General features: G+C 34.4%; 1 protein-coding gene across 1 annotated transcript in view; it reads left to right on the plus strand.

The window, feature by feature from the left end:
- IQCB1 (IQ motif containing B1) overlaps positions 1 to 23,302 on the plus strand; it is a 61,092-nt gene that overhangs the window by 23,781 nt on the left and 14,009 nt on the right. The window contains exons 5-9 of the mRNA XM_008564838.1: positions 45 to 138; positions 5,638 to 5,737; positions 13,970 to 14,148; positions 16,092 to 16,201; positions 19,059 to 19,168. Of these exons, the coding sequence (XP_008563060.1) occupies positions 45 to 138; positions 5,638 to 5,737; positions 13,970 to 14,148; positions 16,092 to 16,201; positions 19,059 to 19,168 (593 nt within the window). The remainder of the gene's footprint in view (positions 1 to 44; positions 139 to 5,637; positions 5,738 to 13,969; positions 14,149 to 16,091; positions 16,202 to 19,058; positions 19,169 to 23,302) is intronic.

Here is a 23,302-nt window from a genome sequence, read left to right on the forward strand (position 1 = left end):
AATAAAGAAAACATAAATAAATGGGGTTTGTCTTTTGTGTTAAGGGTGAAGAAAAAGATGAATTACTACACTTTTTCCAAATTGTGACTGATTCTCTCTCCTGGTTGTTGGGAGGCCATGTTCAACTCATACAGAATGGTAAGAGAAAAGATTTGAATGTAACTGATAGTCATTGTAGTTAAGCTGCTAACAATTTGATCTTTTTTTCTAAAAATAAATACCTCATTACATATACAGATAACCAGAGTGAAATGAAACCATGGGTTTTTTTTCTTTTAATTAATTAATTAATTTTTTGCATTCTAAGATGTTGTGAAGCAGTAGGTGGGGAGGAGGATAGGGTGGGAGAAGGAGGAGGAGGCATGGTTGAGGCCCTTGGCACGCCCCTCATTCTGGCAGTGGAGCCCAGAGGACTTCAAGTGGTGGCTCGTTCATGGCTAGGCTGGATGTGGACTACCGGGGGCCATGGCTGAGGCTCTCAGCCCCGGCTGCCCTGGCTTGGGAGCCCAGGTTGCTTCCAGCAGCAGCTCAGTGATCATTACTGGTCTGGATACGGACAGTGGGGGTGTGTGGCTGCAGCCCTTGCCTGCCCCCACCCCCAACCCTGTCCCAGCTTGGGAGCCCAGGGTGCTTCTGGTGGTGGCTTGGTTGTTGCTGGGCTGGATGCAGACATTGTGGGGGCATGGCTGAGGCCTTGGCTTCCCCACCCCAGCTTGGGTGCCTGGGGAGCTTCCAGTCCTTCTAGGTTTCTTAGGTGTTCTTTGGTGGTGTTAGACCTTTACTGGTTAATATCAGAACTTTGTCTCTGATCTGTGGGGTTTTTTTGTGTTTTCTTTCAGTTCTGTGTTACATTATTAGCTACCCTCACCACTTAAGCTCTGCACTGGAACTATTTTGCTGTCCTTTAGTTACTTCTAAAATGGGGAACTTCCTGTGGGAACCAGCACTTGAGCCCTGTGATTGAGCAAGATTGCTGCTTTACTGATGATTTTCTGGGGAAGGCTTTTTGTGCAGCTCAGGTTTTAATTATTGACCTTGTAAGCACTTCTGGATCTGGTAAGGTTCGGTACGCCTGGGCTGTGTGGAAACGCTGGTCTGGGCTTGAGTCTTTTCAGCAAACTGCACCTCCTGCAGTTCTATATTCCTGACCAGTCTCCACTGAGTGGGCCTGTACTGATTGGAGGGCAGATGAGCTGTTCATGCTGCGCCACACGTTCCCCCAATGGGCTAGTCTCCCCCACCCCCCACACTCCAAACACTTCCCATGGGGATGGCCATGTACCAGTCCCTTGTGATGACTCACCAGCCTCTGAGTGGCTCATTTTTTCAGTTGTCTGTGGCCCCTCCTATGTGGCTCCATGGGAACCCTGTTAGTGGTCTTGCTGGCCTGAGGGCTACCAAGGCCATCTTCTCCTCTACAGCCTCCAAACAACTTGATAAGAAGGGCACAGCAGCGGCTTTTGTCAGCTCTTGCTCTATGTGCTCACCAGGGCCAGCCTTGAAGTGGTAGGGGCTTTCAAGTCCAAGAGGTCCTTTCTTTCTTTCATCGTGGCTTTTCCCACCTTCATGCACTCTGTAGGTCTCTCCTCCTCTTCCCCTGAGCTTTAGTGGCCCCAGCTAGGTAGTCGTTGCTTTTTAATAGTTGTAAATTGGTTGATTGTGGGAGAAGGTGATGCTGGGTACTGTATATTCTGCCATCGTGATTGGAAGTTACGTCAAAACCATGTTAAAATAACCCAACAATAAAAAAAAAAAAAGCCCATTTGGATATTCCAGCTTTAAATAGCAAATAGTGATAATATGAATATTATATTAAAGGGAATATTGTTAAAATATAACTTTCTTCTTAGCTTTTTCTATTTAGAAAATCTGAGATAAGGATTAATGATAATTTGAGCAGTTTAAGAAGAATAAGTTTCAAAGATTACAGTTAGTGTTTTAAACCTATTGTGAGAGAAATTTCTGTATACAGTGTAAATATGATTTAACTCATAGCCTAACTATCCAAGTAAGAGTAAGATTTTATGTAATGACATTTTACTGAACTTGAAAGTTATTTTATAGTATATTTCTGTTTACATTGAAAAATGTAAATATGTGTTAGTTTTATATTATGTTTTCTTAGGACCAAAAAAGTAATCCTTAGTGATAATCATGGTATCATTTCTATTCTCTTGGAAAAAAAATTTTTTCTTCATAGGGCCAGACTGTGGCTCACTTGGGAGAGTGTGGTGCTGATAACACCAAGGCCACGGGTTTGGATCCCTATATAGGGATGGCTGGTTAGCTCACTTGGGAGAGCGTGATGCCGACCACACCAAGTCAAGGGTTAAGAATCCCTTACCAGTCATCTTTAAAAAAAAAAAATTTTTTTTCTTCAGAATTATACATGTGTATAATTTAGAGACTCAAATAGTTTTATACAAATTATTTTAAAAACACAATCCCTGGCCTTCACAACCACTCCATTTCCCATTTTCCATAGGCAGCTACTTTCAATTAGTATAACTAAAACTTTTGGTGGATATATCCATATAGCTAAGTAACATGCCTAATACTTTCACTTTTTAAAGTATTATCTATTAATTTCCCATTATGGAACAAATATTATAAATTCAAAGAACTATTTGACAAAAAACATAGAGTACTTAGAACTATGGATGTAAAAGACCTAGTAAAAAGAGAGATAATACTTGAATAATTTTAAAAACATACTGTGTTCTTTTTTGAAAATAATAACTATAACAAAAGTGATAGTGTTCCTTGAGTTAATCCATAGATGTAAAATATCCATAAAGTGGGTATTAAAATTAGGTTAAATGATTATGAAATTTATATGCAAAACATAAAAGGGTACATCAAAAATGGGATCTCCAGCAACCTTTTTTTCTCTAAAAGAAATCACCTCCTTGGAGAAATGGCTGACTATAGGCCGGGGGTGGAAATTATACAAGGTGAGTCTGAAATTTCTTGAATACCAGGTATAAAGGAAACAATCAAAGTCTAATAGGATTCTTTGAAAAGTACTTGGGAGCCAACATAAGGAGGCTTCTACTAGCCAAATATGGGAAATTTGAAGAGTAATGAGGATAACATAATAACAGCAGTGGATTGAAACATACTAAATACAGTGAGACTAAAGAGTAATCACCAATGGACTCAGCTAGGGAAACGATTCATTTTAAAAACTGGCAAATGAAGAATCCAGCATTTATCCTGCCTTTTCTTATGAATAGATGAGAGGAAATTCTTCTTTATAAGAATATTTTAACTAATAAGTGAAAAAGATATAGAATAGCACCATTATGCAACTCTTAGTAAATTAACAGATTTAGGAATTGATCATCCCCATGGCTGTCAACATCTCAAAAAGAGAAACAATCAGACGTTAAGTGCTCCTAATAGCTTATCATAACATCATATATGAAGTATATGTGCCCAAAATTCAAACCTGAATCATTTCAATCCACTTGTCCCAACTACCAATGTACAGGTCAGAGAAACATATTACACACCAGGAATGCAGTTAGCAAAACTAGACAGTGAGAAATTCATAAGACAATTGGTACAATTTCTTCAACAAATAAGTTGAAAGAAAAAAAAAAGATCAAGGCATTCCTAGTTTAAAAGAAATTCAAAAGATATCAACCAGTCACAATATGTGGGTCTTATTTAGATCTTGATTCAAACAAACTTAAAATTCACAAAATAATTGGAAATTAGAACACATGACTGGCTATTTAATGAAATTACAGGATCATCATTAATTATTAGCTAAGACCATGGTTATGTTGAGACCATTTTTATGTTAAATTGTTTAGCAATTCATATCTTTTGGGAAAATATATTGAGATATTTATACATAAAGTAATTTGATATCTTAGATTTGCTTCAAAATAAAATGCAATTTTTATGTTAAATTGTTTAGCAATTCATATCTTTTGGGAAAATATATTGAGATATTTATAGATAAAGTAATTTGATATCTTAGATTTGCTTCAAAATAAAATGCAAGTGGATAGGGTAGGTAAATAAAGACTGGCCACAAGTTGATTGTTGTTAAGGCTGAGTACATGGGAATTTATTATATTCTGTCTACTCTTATGTATGTTTGAAACTTCCATTATAAAAAAATAAATAAATGGGCAAAGTGTCCGTTTTTATTTAGAGGAGTGGTAGTAGTAAGTAGGACTTACTTTATCAAATAGTTATTTGACCACAGTTGAAAAACAAAATAGGGGCTCCAAAAATGAGTTACATAATAATGTATTATAAGACAAACAGTATAAAAAATAAAATGGAATGACTATTTAATAAATCATGTTAGCATAATTTTTTCCAATATAGAAAAAAAGACAAACTTATATACACACATGTCATATAATTTCAGTGATTTCGAAGTTAAAGGGTTATTATTAAACATTTTTAAATAGACAAAAATGAAAAATATACTTATTCCAGCTACAGAGAATTTTTTTTACTACTAATGTGACAGAAAATCAAAAGCCATAGAAATACTTAATAGTAGTGAGATAGTTTTTCTAAGCTGTTAAATATTTTTTAAAACGGTGTCTAGTGAAATATTGGACTATATAAATAGAAATGAAGAACAGAAGTTAATATGGGAAAGAAATCAAATCAGTTCCTTCAGAAAATAAAAAGGAGAAAATAGTAAAGTTTTGTAGAAGCCAGGATAGTGCCCACAAAGCCAGCTTGCCAGCATACCTGATTTCACTTTAATTAAAATTCTGCTCAGTTAGTGGAGAAGGGAATAGAAACTGACATTTATTGGAAACGTACCCTGTTCTAGGATATTATACATTAGCCCACGTGAAAGGTATTATTTCTTGTCTTACAAATGAAGAAATAAGTGTTCTCAGAGGTTAAGCAATTTGCATAAGCATTCAATGCCAACTCTTCATAACTGGCTGCTCAGAGACTAAAAATTATAAAACAATAAAAACAAATGTTTTTGTAGTTAATGTTTTCATTATTATTTAAGATGTTTTGTAACAAAATTAAAGGACATGAACAACTGGTTATAGTCATCTGTGCCATTTCCATCCCTTATATTCTGTCTTTTTCACAGAAAATTTATTTTATGAATATGAGAGTCTCTGACTATTGGCTTCTATCTTTCTCTCTTTAACACTGTCAGTTTTTGATTCATGTATTTGAGGACTCGCATATATAGTATAATTGTTATTTCTCCATGACAGTTTAACACTTTTCTCATTATAAAACATCCTTCTTTATTTCTGGTTATAATTTCTATCTTAAACATTATTTCATCTGATGTTAATATAGACACTTCAGCTTACTTTTGGTACTGTCTGCATATTTTTTTTTTTTTTTAACTTTCAATTTAAAGAGAGATAACAGATTCTTAGCTTGGTATTTATGGATGCTGTGACTATAACTTCATTAAAATGGAATGACTATTATTTATGGCTATTTAAAACTGTCTTCATCTTAAAACCTTCGTTATTATAGAGTGACAATGACAAAGGGAAAAATGACAAAATCAGAGAGTTTAGCAAAAATGGTCATGCTTTGATTTGGTTTTAAAAGGGCAAAATCCCACTTGTGTTATCATAGAAACTTTGCTTTAATCTTTCTTTTTTTCTCTTCCTTTAGTATTACAGAGTGATCGTTTCTTATATTTACTGCAAACTGACAATGTTCAAATAGGATCTACAGTCATGACTATGCTACAGAATATACTACAGATCAACAGGTGACTTAGTTTTACAAAATTGCTGATTTTTTATTTTTGATCAGAAGCATTACCAATATTATTCTCATTTTGCTAAAATCAATTACATATGATTTGTACATGACATTTAAGCTCTGTTAATACCCTTCAAAAAAAGTAAAATATAAAAGACTGGAAATTTTTATCAAATTGTTATCTTAGCTCAGAGTTTAAGAAGATTTCAGGTCAAATCTCAGGCTTAGAAGAGAGAATTAGTGTGATATCTGAAGAAAAATATTGGGATCACAATAGAAAATGCTTAATCACATATTTGTTTAACAAGCATTAAGCTCAGTATTGTGATAGGTGCTATAAAAGGGTATAAAAGAAGTAATATACAATTTCTCAGGTTAAAATGGAAAGGCAGTGTATAACCGGTTGAAATAATCCATTCTTTCAGTTCAGTATGGATTTATTAAGGTGCAGCTATGTGCCAAGTGCTGTATCTATCATTGCACTTACAAAGTTAAGATATAAACTTTGTCTTCAAAGAACTTACAGTAGAGTAGAAGGGACAGAACACAGAAACATAATTATATTGTATTAAGCTGCAATATTAAAGGTATACACAAGTGTTAGAGGAACGTCTAACCCAAACTGAGCTGGGGGATGCTTCCTGGAGAAGGTAACACCTAAAATGAAACTTTAAGGATGATAAATTAGTCTGGGAGGAAGAGGAGAAAGTGGTATTTCAAGGCAAAGGTAACAACATAAGCAAAAGCACAGAGATAAGAAAATAACATGCTGAGAGGGAAAAGTAGGTATAATTCATTGTTGCTAGGATTTAAAGTTTGGCATAAGGAAGTGGCTAGCAAGTTCTTCAGAGACCTAAGTAACGAAGAACTTATATACTGTATAAGGAAACTAAGTCTTATCCTATAAGCAATGGGGACCATTGATGATTTTTAAAGTAGATGAAAATTGTCAGATTACATTTCCATTTTTAAAAGTAGATGAAAAGTAGTCAGATTACATTTCTTATTCTTATTCTGGTGTGGAGAAAAGATTTAAGAAGGACAAAACTCAGAAGAGGACGTAATTAGAGGAAGCAACCATAGTAATCCAAGTGAAGTATAAAATCTTGGCCTTGGGCACTGGTACTTGGGGAATGGATTTTTAAAAATAATGAATTAAAATTACAATGACTTCACTTTCACTTCTTATCAAGACGGAATAGCAGGGATGGATTTACCTCCCACCTGAGTAGAAAAGGAAAACATGAAACATCAGTTTTCAAGGACATGGACATGAGTCAATGAAAAGAAAACCCAGAGAAAATGAAATAAACAAGATGAACCTTACAATTGCCCTAACTCATAGTATTGAGAGAGTTTCCAGGCTGTGGCATAGGAAGGAATATCCCAGTCAGCTTGAGTTGAAGAAATAGAGCTGAGAGTCTGGGGACATCGATACAGCTAAAATTTTTAAGACAGAATATCAGAGAAGAGAGAGCTATACTCAGAGAGAAACCCAGAGATCTGCAGAGGTCTTGAGTTGAAGAAATAGAGCTGAGAGTCTGGGGACATCGATACAGCTAAAATTTTTAAGACTGAATATCAGAGAAGAGAGAGCTATACTCAGAGAGAAACCCAGAGATCTGCAGAGGGTTCCCTTGAAGTATTCAGGAGAGTACTGACCAGCACATATGTATGAGGTAACTACCCAATGTCAGGGAAAACAATAATCCGAAAGGGTTAAAAGGAACAGTGCAAGGAGCTCACACAGGACCAAGAATAGTGACTGTTTCCATCCGCCAAACTGGAAAACCTCATAAATAATGAGTCTTTGAGTAGAGTATTGAGTAAGGTTTCACCTCATTAGTGGGGAATACTTAGTACTAGACTGAACCTATTCTGGGCCATCCAAACAAATCATAAAAGGAGAACTAGAAAGGATCAAATTGTTTCCAAGTAACTTAACTGCATGTGGTTACTGAAACTGCCTACATCTTAAGGGCTTTTTTTGTTGTTGGGTATACAAAGGCAGAGGTTCAGCAGAAATGGTCATGCTTTGACTTGGCTTTAAAAGGATGATAACATCCCATTTGTGCCAACATAGAATATTTGCTTTGATCACTGTTTTTTTTTCCTCTTCTTTTAGTATTACAAAGTGATCAATTCTTGTATTTACTGCATACTGATGATGTTCAGATATAATCTACAGTCATGACTATGCTACAGAGCAGCTTAACAGGTGATTTGGTTTTACAGAATGTTACTGACATTTTATTTCTGATCAGCTCCAACAAGATGAAATTCACAATGTCTTTCATGCAAAGAAGTACCAGGCATGCAAATAAACAGGAAAATAGGACGCATAATGAGAAGAATCAGTTGATCAGGACTGACACGCATGTTAGAATTAACAGACAAGGACACTTATTATAACTGTATTCCATATATTCAAAAAATTGAATAGAGACATGTATGACATAAGACCCAAACTGATCTTCTAAAGATGAAAACTACAATTGTCTAAGATGAAAAATACACTGGATGGGATTAACTGCAGATTAACATGCAAGAGATTAGCGAACTTTAAGGCATATCAGTAGAAACTATGTAAAATGAAACAGAGAAAAGGGATTTTAGAAAAAAAAGGAAAGACAGACACATCTTGTGAGCTGTGGGACAAACAGCCTTATATAGGTGTAATTGGAGTACCTAAAGGAGGTGGTAGGGTTAGAAAAAAGTATTTGAAGAAATAATGGCTGAAAATTTTCCACATTTGATGAAAACTATAAACTTGTAGGTTCAAAAAGTTCACCAAACCCCAAGGACAATAAATATGAAGAAAACTCCACATGAGGACACATCATAATCAAAGAGCTCAAACCAGTGATAAAAAGAAAATCTTAAAATCAACCAGAGTGAAAAAAGACATTATATAGGGGAATAAAGATAAGGATGACAGCAACTTTCTTATTAGAAAAAACATAAGCAAAAAGAGCAACATCTTTAAAGTACTAAAAGAAAAAAAAACTGAAACTGGAATTTTATACCCAGTGGAAATATATTTCAAAGGCAAAATACTTTTTCAGAAATTACCAGCAGACCCACACTACAAAAAATGTTTAAGGAAGTCCAGAAGGAGAATGGTAGTACACAAAGCATATCAGAAATGGTGATTACATAGGTAAATGTGTAAGATATTTTTATTATATCTATAATATTTGCCTATACAGAAACAATGTTTTGGGAGATTTATAACATGTATAAATAGAATGTATTACAACAGTAGCATAAAGGCTAGGAGGAAAGAAATGAAAGTATACTGATGTAAGGCTCATAAACTATACATGAAGTGGTATAATATCACTTGAAGGTAGACTGTGATAAGTTGAAATATATACTGTGCATCTTAAAGCAACAGGTAAAATAACAAAGAATTATAGCTAATAAGCCAACAAAGTCAATAAAAACTAATCATAAAAAATATGTAACCCCAAAGAAGGCAGTAAGAAAAGTAGAAAGTGAATAAAGGACAAACAAAACAATGAAAAATCCAAGAGGTAGATTTACATCTATATTAGATGTAAATGGTTGAAATCTAATCTATATTAGATGTAAATGGTTGAAAAACTCAAATTAGAAGGAAGAGATTGATAGATTGTATTTTTAAAAAGTAGGAACCAACTATATGCACCCTACCAGAAATGCACCTTAAATATAAAGACAGAAATAGGTTAAAAGTAAATGGATGAAAAAATATTTACCATGCTAATACTAGTCAAAGAAAGCTGGAGTACCTATATTAATATCAGATAAAGTAAGTTGCAGAGCAGGGTATATTTACCAGTGATAAAGAAGGTTATTTTGTAGTCATAAGGAAGTCAGTTCATCAGGAGGACATTTTTATTGACCTAACAGCAGAGTTTCAAAATTCAAAAGCAAAAATTGTTACAACTGCAAGGAGAAATAAATCCTTAAAGTGAAAGATGCTCATATACCTCTTGGTAATTAATAGAATAAGTAGACAAAAAATTAGTATGACTGCAGAAGATTTGAACAGTATCTACGAACTTGATGTGATTGACATTTTTAGAACATTCTTCCAAATGACAGCAGAATGCGCATTCTTTTTGAGTGCAAATAGAACATTTACAAAGATAGACCATGTTCTGGGTCATAAAACAAGTCTCAATAAACTTAAAAGTATTTTAAGTCATACAAAGTATGTTCTCTGTTCTCAGTGGAATTAAGTTGGAAAATTAATAACTAGATACCTGAAAATCCTTCTAAACTCCTAATTAAAAAAAAAACAAACTCTGAAATGTGTGGGAAATAATCCTGTTTTTTTGAAGAATTTAACAAGCTGATTTTACAATTTATATGATAATCAAAAGATTTAAAGTAAAATAGCTTAACTATGAAAATGAACCAAGTTGGAGAACTATACCTAATTTTAAGACTTATTTATAAAGCTACAGTAATTAAAACAATGTGATATTGGTACAAAGACAGTATATCATTGGAACAAAATAGAATCAGAAATAGACTCACACATATGTGGACAGTTGATTTTCAACAGAGGTGTGTCATTCAGTGGGAAAAGGATAGTCTTTTAAAATGATGGAACAATTAGCTATTCATGTGCAAAGGAAGATTTTTTTGGTCTATACTTCTCACTATATACAAAAATTAACTCAATATGGATATTAGACCTAAATATAAAGCCTAAAGTATAAAACTTCTTGAAGAAAAATAGTAGAAAATCTTTGTGCTCTTGGGTTGAGCAAGGATTTCATAGATTCCTAGATATGATATCCAAAGTAAAATCTATGCAATAAGAAATTAATTAGATTTAAATCAGACTTTATCAAAATTTTAAGTCTGTTCTTCAAAAGATACTTGTAATGCATTAAAAAAGTCATAAACTGGGATAAAATATTTGCAAAACATATCTTATTAAGTACTTGTATCTAGAATATATAAAGAATTTTCAAATTTTAATTAAAAAAATTTGAAAAATGGGCAAAAGATTTGTACACTTTATGAAAAGATAAATGGATGGCAAATAACCATATGAAAAGATGTTCAGCAACATAAGTCAACAAAAACCACTACACACCTGTTAAATGGTTAAAACTTAAAACACCGACCCAAGCGTTGACAAGGATGTGAAGGAACTAGATCTCTCATATACTGCTGGTGGGAATGTAAAATAGTACACTTTGGAAAGTAGTTTGGTAATTTCTTAACAAGCTAAACATACACCTACCATATTATCCATCCATTTCATTTCTAGGTATTTTTCCAAGAGAAATAAAAATATCCATACAGAGGCTTGTATGCAAATGTTCATAGCAACTTTATTTGTAATAGCTAAAGACTAGAAATGACTCATATGTCCATCATAAACAAGTGATTAGACTGTGGTATATCCATACAATAGAATACTACCAAGCAAAAAACACGAATGAACTATTCATACGCATAACAACACAGATGAATATAAAAATAATTGTGCTGAGTGAGAGAAACCAGACTAAAACAAAAATAAATACTGTATGATTTTATTTATATAAAAATTCTAGAAAATATAAAATAATTTATAGTGACAGAAAGCAGATCAGTTGTTGCCTGGGGATAGAGAGGGAAAGGAGGGAGGAACTACAATGAAGCAGATACAAGGAAACTTTGGTGGGGGTGAAGAATATATTAATTTTCTTTTTTGTGTTGGTGAAACTTGTCAGACTGATCAAATTATATGCTTTAAATATGTGCAGCTATCAATTATACTTTAATAAAGCTATTAAAAATAAAAATCATCAGGACTTGGTGAGTGTTTTGATACGGGATAAGATAAAAGGTGCAGTCAGCAATGACACCAAGTCTTCTATATTGGGTGATAAGACAAACTGTGGTAAGTGGAACATATAAGGAGCTGATTTTGTGAGACAGATGGTGAATTCAGTGTTGGTTATGTTGAGCATAGGTATTTCAGTGGGCAGTAAAATAAGTGTCCGTATAAACAAATGTTTTTATTTGTAATAGACCTCAACTAGAAATGACTCGAATGTTCATCAACAGGTAAATAGATAAACTGACTTCTGGAAGAGCTCTGACAAGAGTTACAGATTTACAAATCAGCAGCTTATAGTGGTAGTTAAAAACATGCAAAAAGATGAGATCAGTAGGAAATATGAGTAGAGTGAGAAAAGAAATGGATTGAACATGGAGTCTTGAGGAATAATCTTTAAGGAATATAATGAGGAAGGGAAGCCCATGAAGAAGACTGAGAAATTGTCAGAAAGACAGAAATTATCAGAAAGTTACATGGGTGGAGAGCAGAGGGGAGACCAGAACATCATATCACAGAAGCTGGGTGGGTAGAGAGTATTGGGTAAAAACAGGTCTAGGAAAATAAGCATTTAGTGTTATAAATGTGACCTGACATTTGGGAAGTTATATTGATGAAGTGATCTTATCAAGGGTGGTATAGTGAAGCAGTGAGGAAGAAAGCCAGATGTGAGTGGTTTGAGAAATGAATGGAAGTTTGGATTAGAATAGAGGCAGAAAGATGAGATGGTATTTGTTTATCTAGAGAGGGTGTTTTTAGGATTAGGAAATTAAAGAGCATTTAAAAGCATTTAAACTAGTATATTGCAATGTAGTGTAAACTCTTTGTGGGATATGGAATAAAGAAGTGATCAGATTGGGATAGGGATATCTATGGAAGGCTTTCTTTTTTTTTTTAATTAAAGAGCATTTAAAAGCATTTAAACTAGTATATTGCAATGTAGTGTAAACTCTTTGTGAGATATGGAATAAAGAAGTGATCAGATTGGGATAGGGATATCTATGGAAGGCTTTCTTTTGACCTGAGTTTCAAACGGTGAAAGGGCATCTTAGACATAGAGAATAGCATAAGAGACAACGGGGCACAGAAACAGGTGTCAAAAACATTCCCACGTATTTTGATTGGATGACCTTTAAAGTCTTTAAACTCTGAAACTTTAAAATTTAGGATAAGGGCTGGCTAGTCAGTTCAGTTGGTTAGAGTGTTGTGCTGATAGCACCAAGGTCAAGGGTTTGGATTCCCATATTGGCCAGCCACCAAAAAGTAAATAAATAAAATTTAGGAGAGTGTACTGATCTCTTTTTCTCTTAACAAAATTATTTTGGTCACTGTCAAAGTATAATTTTCAAAAAGCTAAAAATATGACTTTTATGCACATATAAAATGAAATTGGTCAAAAATTTTATTCCACTTATCAATTAACAAGGGAACCAGTAAGATGTTTACATAGGTTCAAAGGAGAATTCGAGGAAGGGAGATTTATGTAGAAATGAATTTGCTGAAAGAGAAAAAATTTTGCTAGTAGAAAAAAACTTTAATGTTTTATAAAGCAATAAATGTATAGTAGCCTTTAGAATTACCTTCTCTACTGAACAGGAATCATCTGCACTGATGTTGAATGAGTCCATTTGCATTGCTGTCAGATAAGAATCATTGGCATTATCTGTTTTCTACCAGCCAACCTCTATTTTCACAGAATTGTAAAATATATTAATAGTAAGTGGATAGTCAAACAAAGGTACCTACCCCTAGAAAATCACATACTCTGTAAGGGGGGAAGTCTACTGGGAGATACCCAGTAACCCCTTGTGACTATTTCTAAGTTTTAGGTAACTTTTCATGACATCAGTAATGCAAGATAAAGGTTGTTAATGTAATGAAGGAAATACCAAAGGAAAGATAAAGTTACTACTGTATTAAGCACATGATAATTGAATTCCTATGCCATTTTTATCTTCGTATATTATTTAACTGTTACCTGTGTACCTTGTGATTTTGCTCTTATTGTTACCTTGAAGCTTTTAAATCACCTGTTATATAGCATTTTACATGTTTATTTTTCCTCTTTAGTTTGATTTTATTTTTATTTATTTATTTATTTATTTATTTATTTATTTATTTATTTATTTATTTATTTATTCTTCTCTCCTCAATGTGATTGCAGTTTTCTCAAAGGAGAGGACCTTTGGCTAATTTGTATTCTTCATTGTACCTTGCACACAGTAGGAATTCAATAAATATTAATTGACTTAATATGATATATTCTTGGAACCAAGCTACATGTTTAAAAAAGTGTTTAGCTTCTTAGATTAGGCTGCAATCAGGCATCAAGTTATTGAATCTTTTGTTTTAAATTTGGTGATACCTATGTATCAATTAGTAATGGTCTAATTTTTTATTTTATTCTATTAGTGGAGATCTACTCAGAATAGAAGGAAAAACCCTACATTCAATTTTAGATGAAGTTGTTTTCAAGCTTTTATCAACTCCTTCTCCAGTCATAAGAAGTACTGCTACAAAGCTCCTGCTGTTGATGGCCGAATCCCATCCGGAAATTTTGATTTTACTGAGGCTAAGTGCCTGCTGTGAAGGTAGTATGTGCATTCTTTCTTTTCATGGGATTCTCAAAAAGAAAAATTTTATTGATGGTTTATGAAAAACAAAATTCTTATATTTTGAAAAGTTAATAACTGAACTGTTCAGATAAAACCCTATCACAATAGATACCAAGTCAGAAAAAAGTCTTTATGTAATTAAGCCATTATCTTCATGTCTCAACAGAAGGGCATGTGATACCTTGCTGATGAGGTTGCAATAAACATTTACTCCTTCTCTGACAAAAAGGTTGTGTGTTCCATATACCATACAGCATAGTAGAATAATGATCAGAAAGATTGGTGACTTTATCAAGACCAGCTTTAGTGGAGAAAATAGAGCTGTGCTTGAAAAGTTGATAACTCTTTTGGTATTTATATCAATTAGTAATTGCTCTTCGACTCTTTCACTGCCTTTCCACAAAAACAAATCTACCATATCTTCAAAGTCAAACACATATGTGAACAAAAAGTCAGATATTTTGATGAAAGGACTCAGTGTATTACCATTCTCATATAATAGCTTTCATTTAATTAAGCATTTACTATTATGTCAAACACTGTTCTATGTACTTTACATGCATTAAAATACTTAATCTTTCTAACAACTTTGTGGGATAGGTACTCATCCTCATTTTATAGAGATGGAAACAGGCATGGAAAATTAGGTAATTTACCCAAAATCACAGTGTACTTTTTAAAAATTTCCAAGCAAAGTTATATGTTAGCTTTGTTTTAGTTCTTTGCTGACCAGAGCTATGTATTAATTATAACATGTTTTCTTATTCAGCATGGTGAGGAAATGAGTTTATAGTTCATTAAATATACTTATTAATATAGGGTTATACTATATGAGAATTCATAAAGATTAGAATATAATATGATGCATTTAATACCCCCACAATTAGAATGGCCTTTTAATCATTCTTAATGATTCGGAAGGCACTTTAGTAACTTACTTTGCATCAGTCATTACTGTGGACATTGTAATTACGTATTGCAGGAATAGAGAGAAAAAATGCCAGTAATAGAAATCTCTAGTTGATATTTTGCCAGATATACATTTTTCAATTCTATAATTGGATACCTACAGAAATGTGAATGTCCAACAGAGTTCATTGTAAAGAATTTTACCTCAATCCTTCTCCCTTTCTTTGACTTATATCTCAAAAGCAGAACTCACTCAGGTTCCTCAAGATATTTTATAGGTATTAATACTTCTGAGAACTTGGGTCGTGAAGAGAGTATAAGGCATGGAAAGATCCATATAGTGGCTTCCCCAGTTATACACTGCAAGGTTATTTCACATTACTTACTTATATTCAATAGATATTGTAATACATCATTCCAACATGCCCTGGAATGTACCTTTTACTGCTACTTTATATTATTTGGGGATGAAAATGCAGAATCCTAGTGTTAATAACACTTCTATATTTGCTCAGGAATCTATTGATTTGCCCCAAATTACATATGATACTATATATTTTTATTTAATAATAACTTCCCTTAATAATGACTAATAATAATCTGCTCAAGTCCTTCCATAGGGTAAGCAGTTACTGAGTATATGTTAATAATAATTTATCTTTTAAAAAATGTTTCAGTTTAAAGTATGTATGTTGAAACAGAAAAATACAGAAACATTTCTTTCTATTCTTTGACTAACCACAGTTATCCCACCTCCCTTTTTTTATTACAGAGATTTTTCAGATTTTTGTATCAAATCTTACAAGTAGGCACTTAGAATTCTTAGAAGATAAATACCCTAAAGACCTCAATGTAGAAATCTTTGAGAAAAGGGAAAAGGAAATCACATGATTAATCTTGTTGTGTTCATTTCTTCCTAAACCAGACTTTTTAACCTCAAATTAATACTGATTAGATAACAAAGTTATATTTTATTATTAATAGTTCTACCCTTTGTTATTCTATTTCAGGACTCAGAAGTCTACTAAATAAACAGGAAATTGGGACAGAATTTAGTGAAGAACTTAGACAGCTTGTTGGCCTTTTAAGCCTAAAGACCTATCAGGAAGTAGAAGAGCAGGTATTAAATTATAAAAATAATTTGCATGATATATGCTGACTGTATTAAACCTGTTTTCCTTAAATGTTTCTCACTTTCTTTCTCTTAACACTTTAAGCAAAGCACTTATATCTTTAAAATTCTCTGTCTGTCTACCATTCAGCCTGCCCACAAACATAATCTTAGTCTCTCATTTACATCTACTTATAGATACCACCGCATCACTTTTTTTTCACAATTTCTTAAGAAATTCTCATCTCTGGTGTTGATCTTCTTTTATCTATAAGCAATTTAAACTTCTTTCATTGTTTTTTCCCCCCAAAATTGTAGCAAACTATAATTATGGTCACCTGTGGCTAGCCATCTTGTTTTTTAAGATATAACAATAATGCTTTTTGCCTCCATGTAAATACTTGCATTAATAAAAATTATTTAGAAGTTTGAGACAGCAGCTTGTTGATTGTTTTTTTACACTTCTCTTGTATACTCAAAATGGTGGCTCCAGATAGACCATTTCAATAGGAAGAGGCATTTAGCTTTCTGATTTCCAGATGAAAATTTAAAATAAATATGGAAAACAGACTTAAATCTAAAATAACTAAAGATATTTTTTAATCTAAAAGGAAATGAGTACATTGTATATTCCAAATCCAAAACCAATCAGAGCCATGAAAAAAGATCAAGATAGGCAGAAGGATGAGGAGGAGAACCTGGAAGGAAGAGAGCAAAGGAAGGAAATTCTCTAGTTCTGTGTATGAACCTTCACAAATCTTAGACTAATCTCACAACTATGCATGTACAGGACAGACATAAAACAGCATACCAAAAGTTTATAGAACTAAACAGATTTGAACAGCCACCACAGAAGGTCAACAGAGCTTACAGTCTGAACCTAACCAGGTTGATTGCCTATTTAATTAAAACGTTAGGAATTCTGGTCAAGATGGCAGAATAGACGGTCCCCAGCATTGCTCTCTCACACAAATCAACCAATTTACAACTATAGAAATGTAACAACAGTCAATCTGGGGCCACTGGAGCTCAGGGGAAAAGGAAGAGAGACCTACAGAATTCATCAAGGGGGAGAAGCCACGATGAGAGAAAGAAAAAACTGCTCGGAGCATTGTGTGCCACGGCCGCCTTAAGGCTGGAACTGCTGAGCGCATGGAGCAAGAGCTGGCAGAAGCTGCAGCTGTGCCTTTTGGATGGAGTTGCTTGGAAGCAGCAGGGGAGAAGAGGACGTTGGTGGCCTCCAGGACAGTAAAACCACTAATAGGGTATCTGTGGACCCACTCAGGAGCAAGGAACTAGAACAGCTGAAAAAGGGGGGAGCCATTCAGAGGCTGATGAGTCATCACAAGGGACCGGTGCAGGGCCCATCCCATGGGAAGTGTATGGAGCACAGGCGGTGGGGAAGATGGGCCAACTGGGAGAACACTGGGACACAGCAAGGACAGCCGATCTGCCCTCCAATCAGTGCAGGACCACTCAGACGAGACTGGTCAGGAATGCAGAATTGCAGGGGTGCAGTTTGATGAAAAGACTCAGGCCCAGATCAGAATTTGTACACAACCCTGGTGCACCCAGTCTCTAGAGAGTCAGAAGTACCTATAAAGTAGACCATTAAACGCTGAGCTGCACAAAAAGTCTTCCCTAGGGAGACAGCAGCAAAGCAGCAATTTAGCTCAACCCCACAGCTCAAGTTCTGGTTCCCACAGGAAATTCCCCCATTTTAGAAGTAAACAAAGGAAAAAAATTAGTTCTAGCCCAGGCATACCACCAGTGCCTTGGGGCCCACCAGGGGACCTGAAGCATGGAGCCAGGGACCAGACCCCCTGCCCACAACCACACACACTGCCAACACTTGGCCCCCCCAGGGGCCTAAGGCTTGGAGCCAGGGACCAGACCCCCCCCCCACATCCAGGCACACTGCCAGTGCCTCGGGGCCCCGTCCAGGGGCCCATGGTATGGAGCCATGGACCAGACCACCTGCCAACAACCAGGCATACCACCAGCACCAAGGAGCATGCCAAAAACATCACCTCTATGTGGGTGGCCCACCACAGCCTCCACAATAACCACAGCTGCCATGAAAATGGCTAGAGGTCACAACCACCACACAGGTGGTCCACCGGCCACTGGAATGCATTGACGCAAGGAGAGTCACCAGCAGAGACCAAAGAAAAGGATAGGATGTCTCTCTCCTCAAAGCCCATTCCAGAGTGACAGAAGAAGCAACTGTTCTATGATAATATTGAGGGACCTGAACACACCTTTCAGCACAGGACAGATCATCTAGGCAACAAGTCAACAGAATAACCATTACTCTTTCAGAGGGAGAGAAGAAATCTAGGGGTATCAGTGGTGGGGGGTGAGGGTGGGGGAGGGGGATAGGGAGAGATTGGACAAGGGGCATAAAGAATAAGTACAATTTGTAACAATATACATACTAGTAATATTGATTTAATCATATGTCAACACTGAATCCTAAAAATATGTATAATCAATTATGATTCAATTAAAAAAAAAAATTAACATGTTAGCCCAAAATAGATTATGAAAGGTTAAGTAGAACTATAAAACCTTTGAAAAGGAAGTGGAAATGAGATTAGTCAGGGAGAATTTGGAGCTAACTAGACGATATCTTGAATATGTTCAAGATATTGCCTAAGTGAGCCCAACATATATCCTTTGGGAGGTGAGGTTTAGAAATCCTATGCTTTCCCTGTCCTGGACCTGCAAACTTAGTGTTTCTCTCCTACCCATCTTGTTAGAGATGGAGATTAATACTTTCCCTGGCCCAATAGTTTAAGAGGTAAACTTTTAAAACGGACTTTCCTAGAGATGTCTCTAAATTATTCCTGGTGTTTAATTTTAGAAACTACATCAAGCAGCTTGCTTGATTCAAGCTTATTGGAAGGGTTTCCAGACTAGACAGAGATTAAAGAAGCTTCCATCTGCTGTCATTGCTTTGCAGAGGAGTTTCAGGTAAAAAAAATGGGTGAGGGGAATGATGATATGAGAGTCTTATTAGAGTACAGTTGAATGGAAATGGAGGGTGTTGGTTTGTTTTTTGTTTTTTTTTTCTTTCAATTTCCTGGTATGTTTTTTTTCTTTGCTTGTTCCATACATTTCTGAGCACCAGCACTCCAGTAACCAGATGCACTTTCAAAGCAAAGGACATCATAATATAAGACAGGAATCTGATGTGTCAAGTACACAATCCTATCCACTTAATATTTTTTTGTGGGCCAAGCCTTCAGAGGGAGCCAATGATATTATTAAACCCTCAAAAACCAACAGTTTCATAATCATTTACATATAATTATGATAAATACATATATGAGTATATCAAGGTTTAATATGTTAACTTGATTTTCCTGAGTAAATATGGCATGGATGGATATGGTCATTGAGATATGACGTAGTTTATCATTTATTTCAAGTAAACTGAAAATGAAATACTGAAGACATGGTCCACCTTATGATATGACTAACCCATCCAGATTCTTAAGAGGTGACAGAACAAAAAGAAATGATTTGGCCTCTAGGTCAATTGTGATAAAATAGAGCCATCTCAGAGGTAATTTTTTTATGCAGGCTAACTTAAAGCCAAGTTTTAGTTCACTAAAATGAAACTGGCATATTACAGAAGTCAATTTTTTAAAGAAAACTGAAACTATTCTTTTAATAACTGCAGCTGCATTTCTCAGTTATAGAAACATTTTAAAATAGCTTCAGGGTTCAAAATACTGTATTGTCACAGACATTGAAGTTACCCCAGCTTACTTTATCCTTTAGCAGATGTCCTATGAAAGTTTTCTTCAGAGAAGACTTAAAAACAGGTCATGAATATTATATTGGGCATGAATATTGTTGTTAGCAAAGAAAAGTGTTAATTTTTTAAAACATGTATCAAGTGCCTAGTATATGCCAGGAGATGGATGGATATACAATTTAACAGATTTTAGTTTCTATCCCACTTCAGCAACTGACTGGCTGAGTGACTGGACAAGCTGCTGTACCTCTCTCAGTATCAAATTTCCAATCTATAAAATGGGGATAATAGCTTATATACCTCACAAGATCAAGATAATATAAAATTTGAAATGATATAAAGTTTTGTAACATATTACCTGGCACTTAGAAAATAGTAGGAGGAAAAAAATGCATATGGCACATTTTCTGCCCTTGAATATTTACAAATCTAGTTAGAAAAACAGATGTGTTAAATAGTACTCATGAGAGGCAAATATTATCCATCAAACATTGATCAAAGTTAATTACCTGTCCTACATGCTGTTTCTTAAAAAAAAACATTTAAAAAAGCATTTCTGTGGTCAAATAAATTTGGGAAATACTGAATACTTTGAGAGTCACAGTGTACAGTCAGTCTTTTATTCCAAGGAGTCTGAGATTTTTTTGGTTGCTTTCTGTGGTGAACTCAGATAGAGGAGTTATTACTTATGGATTCTACCTGCTATCATCCTCAGCTATCTGTACTCTTAACATTTAATGGTATCCCTATACCATGGGTTCAGACCTTTACTGTTTAGTCCCATAGTAGGTGCAAAATTGATCTGTTTACTTTCTCTTTCAATATTAAAATTTTTATTTAGAAGTATCCCAGGATTAAAGATTTCATCCACTTAGAGGTATATCTGTGAAATCTAATTAATATTCCACTATTTTAAAATAGAAATTTTACTGCTTTCTTTATGTGACTAAATCAAATGAGTTATAAATGTTTCTACTAAAAAGATAAACAGTAAAGCCAAAATTATTTGTCTCACATTATGTGTTTCCTTTTCAGTATTTTGAGTTTGAGGTTCTAGAGTACACATACAGTTTTAACTTTTGGGTTCCATTTAATTTTTTTATTTCAAATTTACTTCAGGCTTCAGCACCTTTCCTCATCTATCAGTTGTTACAGTTTATGCAAATACCCCTTGCTTCCTTTGTAACTGGGCTTTCTGCAAAGGTTATTTCTGCTCCTTTGTGGTTAGATCGTTATCTCAACGTAATTTTCTCCTCTCATGCTTTTTGCGGTGGAAGGACTTCCTACTACTCACACTTATTGGTCCAGATTGATTAGTGCTCTTTAGATTCATTAAGAAGCACTCTTTTATAGTCAACACCCTTGCTAAAACACTTTCATAGGATTTCTATTTTATTTAATCATTTCTCATGGTCAAAAACTTTTCCTTCTGTTAAGTACTCTTCTCACCAAGGTTTTCTGAAGCAGCTGACAGCTGCTCCAGTTATCTTAGACAATCCTCACAATTTACTTGCCTCTATCATAGTGCTGATATTTAGGTGTTTTAATTACATTTGTTTGATTTCCCCTTGAAACTGAGCTCCTTCTGGGCAGAATGGTATCTTTTCTCTGTCTTCCTAAGGCACAATACCAGGCAGGCAGCAATCACTCAGATGAACAAGACCATCAACTCATATGGGATCCCCTAGATTCATATTTATCCTAGGCGTCTCCCTCTTTATTGGTGAAAATTCAGGTTAATTAAATGTATGTCATGGAATGTACTTATGTAAGTTATTTTGAGAATATTATATCTGATCAGTCATTTCCTTTTCAGAGGAGCAATGCACATGCCAAGTGGTCACATGCCTACTATTTCTTACAAAGAAACCAGTTGGATGAATAATCTTTTAATTTTTGAGTGTTATAGAAATTCTTAAACTAATTAGAAGGTTACTAAGTGGGGGAAATAACATTAAAAATCTAATCAATTCCTGATTTATTAAACTCAAAAAGAATATGAATTTAAGAAGCACATATATTTACGATTTATAGTTGGTGTTTTAGTCACTGAACCATACTTTTCTACTGTCTTCCTGGTTTTTATTTTACTTCCATCTTCATATTCTACAGTCTTTTCATTTTTGCCATGTTTCATAGCCTTCATGCTTAAGGTGTTTCTCGAACCCAGGTTTCCTGACAGATTAAATGTCCTAGCAATTCAGTTTAATGATTACTATGTTTCTCACACTAGTAGTATTTTTAAATATTGATAATGCTATGTTAGACATTATAATCAGTAACAATTAGAACTTAGAAACAGAGGTGGGTTTGTTTTTAAATCAATTTGAAAGGAGACTCTACTTAGCACCTGCTCTCTTTTTACCCTCCATAAGTGGGTAAAGGACAAAGCATTATGTACATGACATAAAACCTCGAAGTTTTGAGGATAGAGTTCTGTAGGAAATGCAAGTTTCTATCAGCTATTCTTAGGGAAGGGAGAGGACTTTTACTTCTTGATCTCTAACTTTTAGGAATAGCAAGAGACACTTAGAAACTATTCAAATAGCCCTACATCCTCTCTAAACCCCCTCTTTTGATATATTCGTTTGAGGTCTTCTCTACCTTTGATAATAGGAATAAGAAAGAAATTACAAAACAAATAAACCCTCAACTCTGGCCTAATTGGAAAGCCAGAGAAAACTTAAGTTGTAATTGATTGAAGTTAAAATATTGTAAGAAAACAAACAACTACACATGCATAAAGTTTTATCAAAATAATTTTGTGAGTTTTCTTTCTTTACTTTAAAAGATTTCTTTTTAAAGTTGTCTTACACTTAATTATTTTTGTTTTTTCAAAAGAAAATTGAGTTGAAAATCATGATAATCCTCTCTGCCTACACCATTATGAAGTCTAGTTGTTAACACAACAAAGCTATAGCCAGGGTACCACATTTATTGGCATTTTAATTCTAGGAAAAGAATCTAAGAAAACATGTTCTTGAGGGAGACACATGCAAATTAAGTCTATAGAGGTAAAATAGTGTATTCTGCTTCTCTTTTTTTATCCTCTTTGTTTTCTTTTTCTATAGGTATCTGAAAGCATTTTGAGTATATTTATCATAGACTAATATTTGTGGTCTCCTTACATAGCAACAAAAACTGGGAAGAAATGGCTAAGGAGAAATTTTGGTTAATAAAAGTAGATGATACAGAAATGATAATTAAATGAATTGTGGCCACATGAAAATTTTCATAACCAGTTATAAAATAATACTTATTAGTCAATAACTGAGAAATAGGTAAACGTAGAAGAAAATTAGAACCAGCTATAATCGCACCATGCAGTAAAAATGGCTATTGAA

This window comes from Galeopterus variegatus, unplaced genomic scaffold (assembly GCF_000696425.1).
Source record: "Galeopterus variegatus unplaced genomic scaffold, G_variegatus-3.0.2 Scaffold192, whole genome shotgun sequence".
Lineage (NCBI taxonomy): Eukaryota > Metazoa > Chordata > Mammalia > Dermoptera > Cynocephalidae > Galeopterus > Galeopterus variegatus.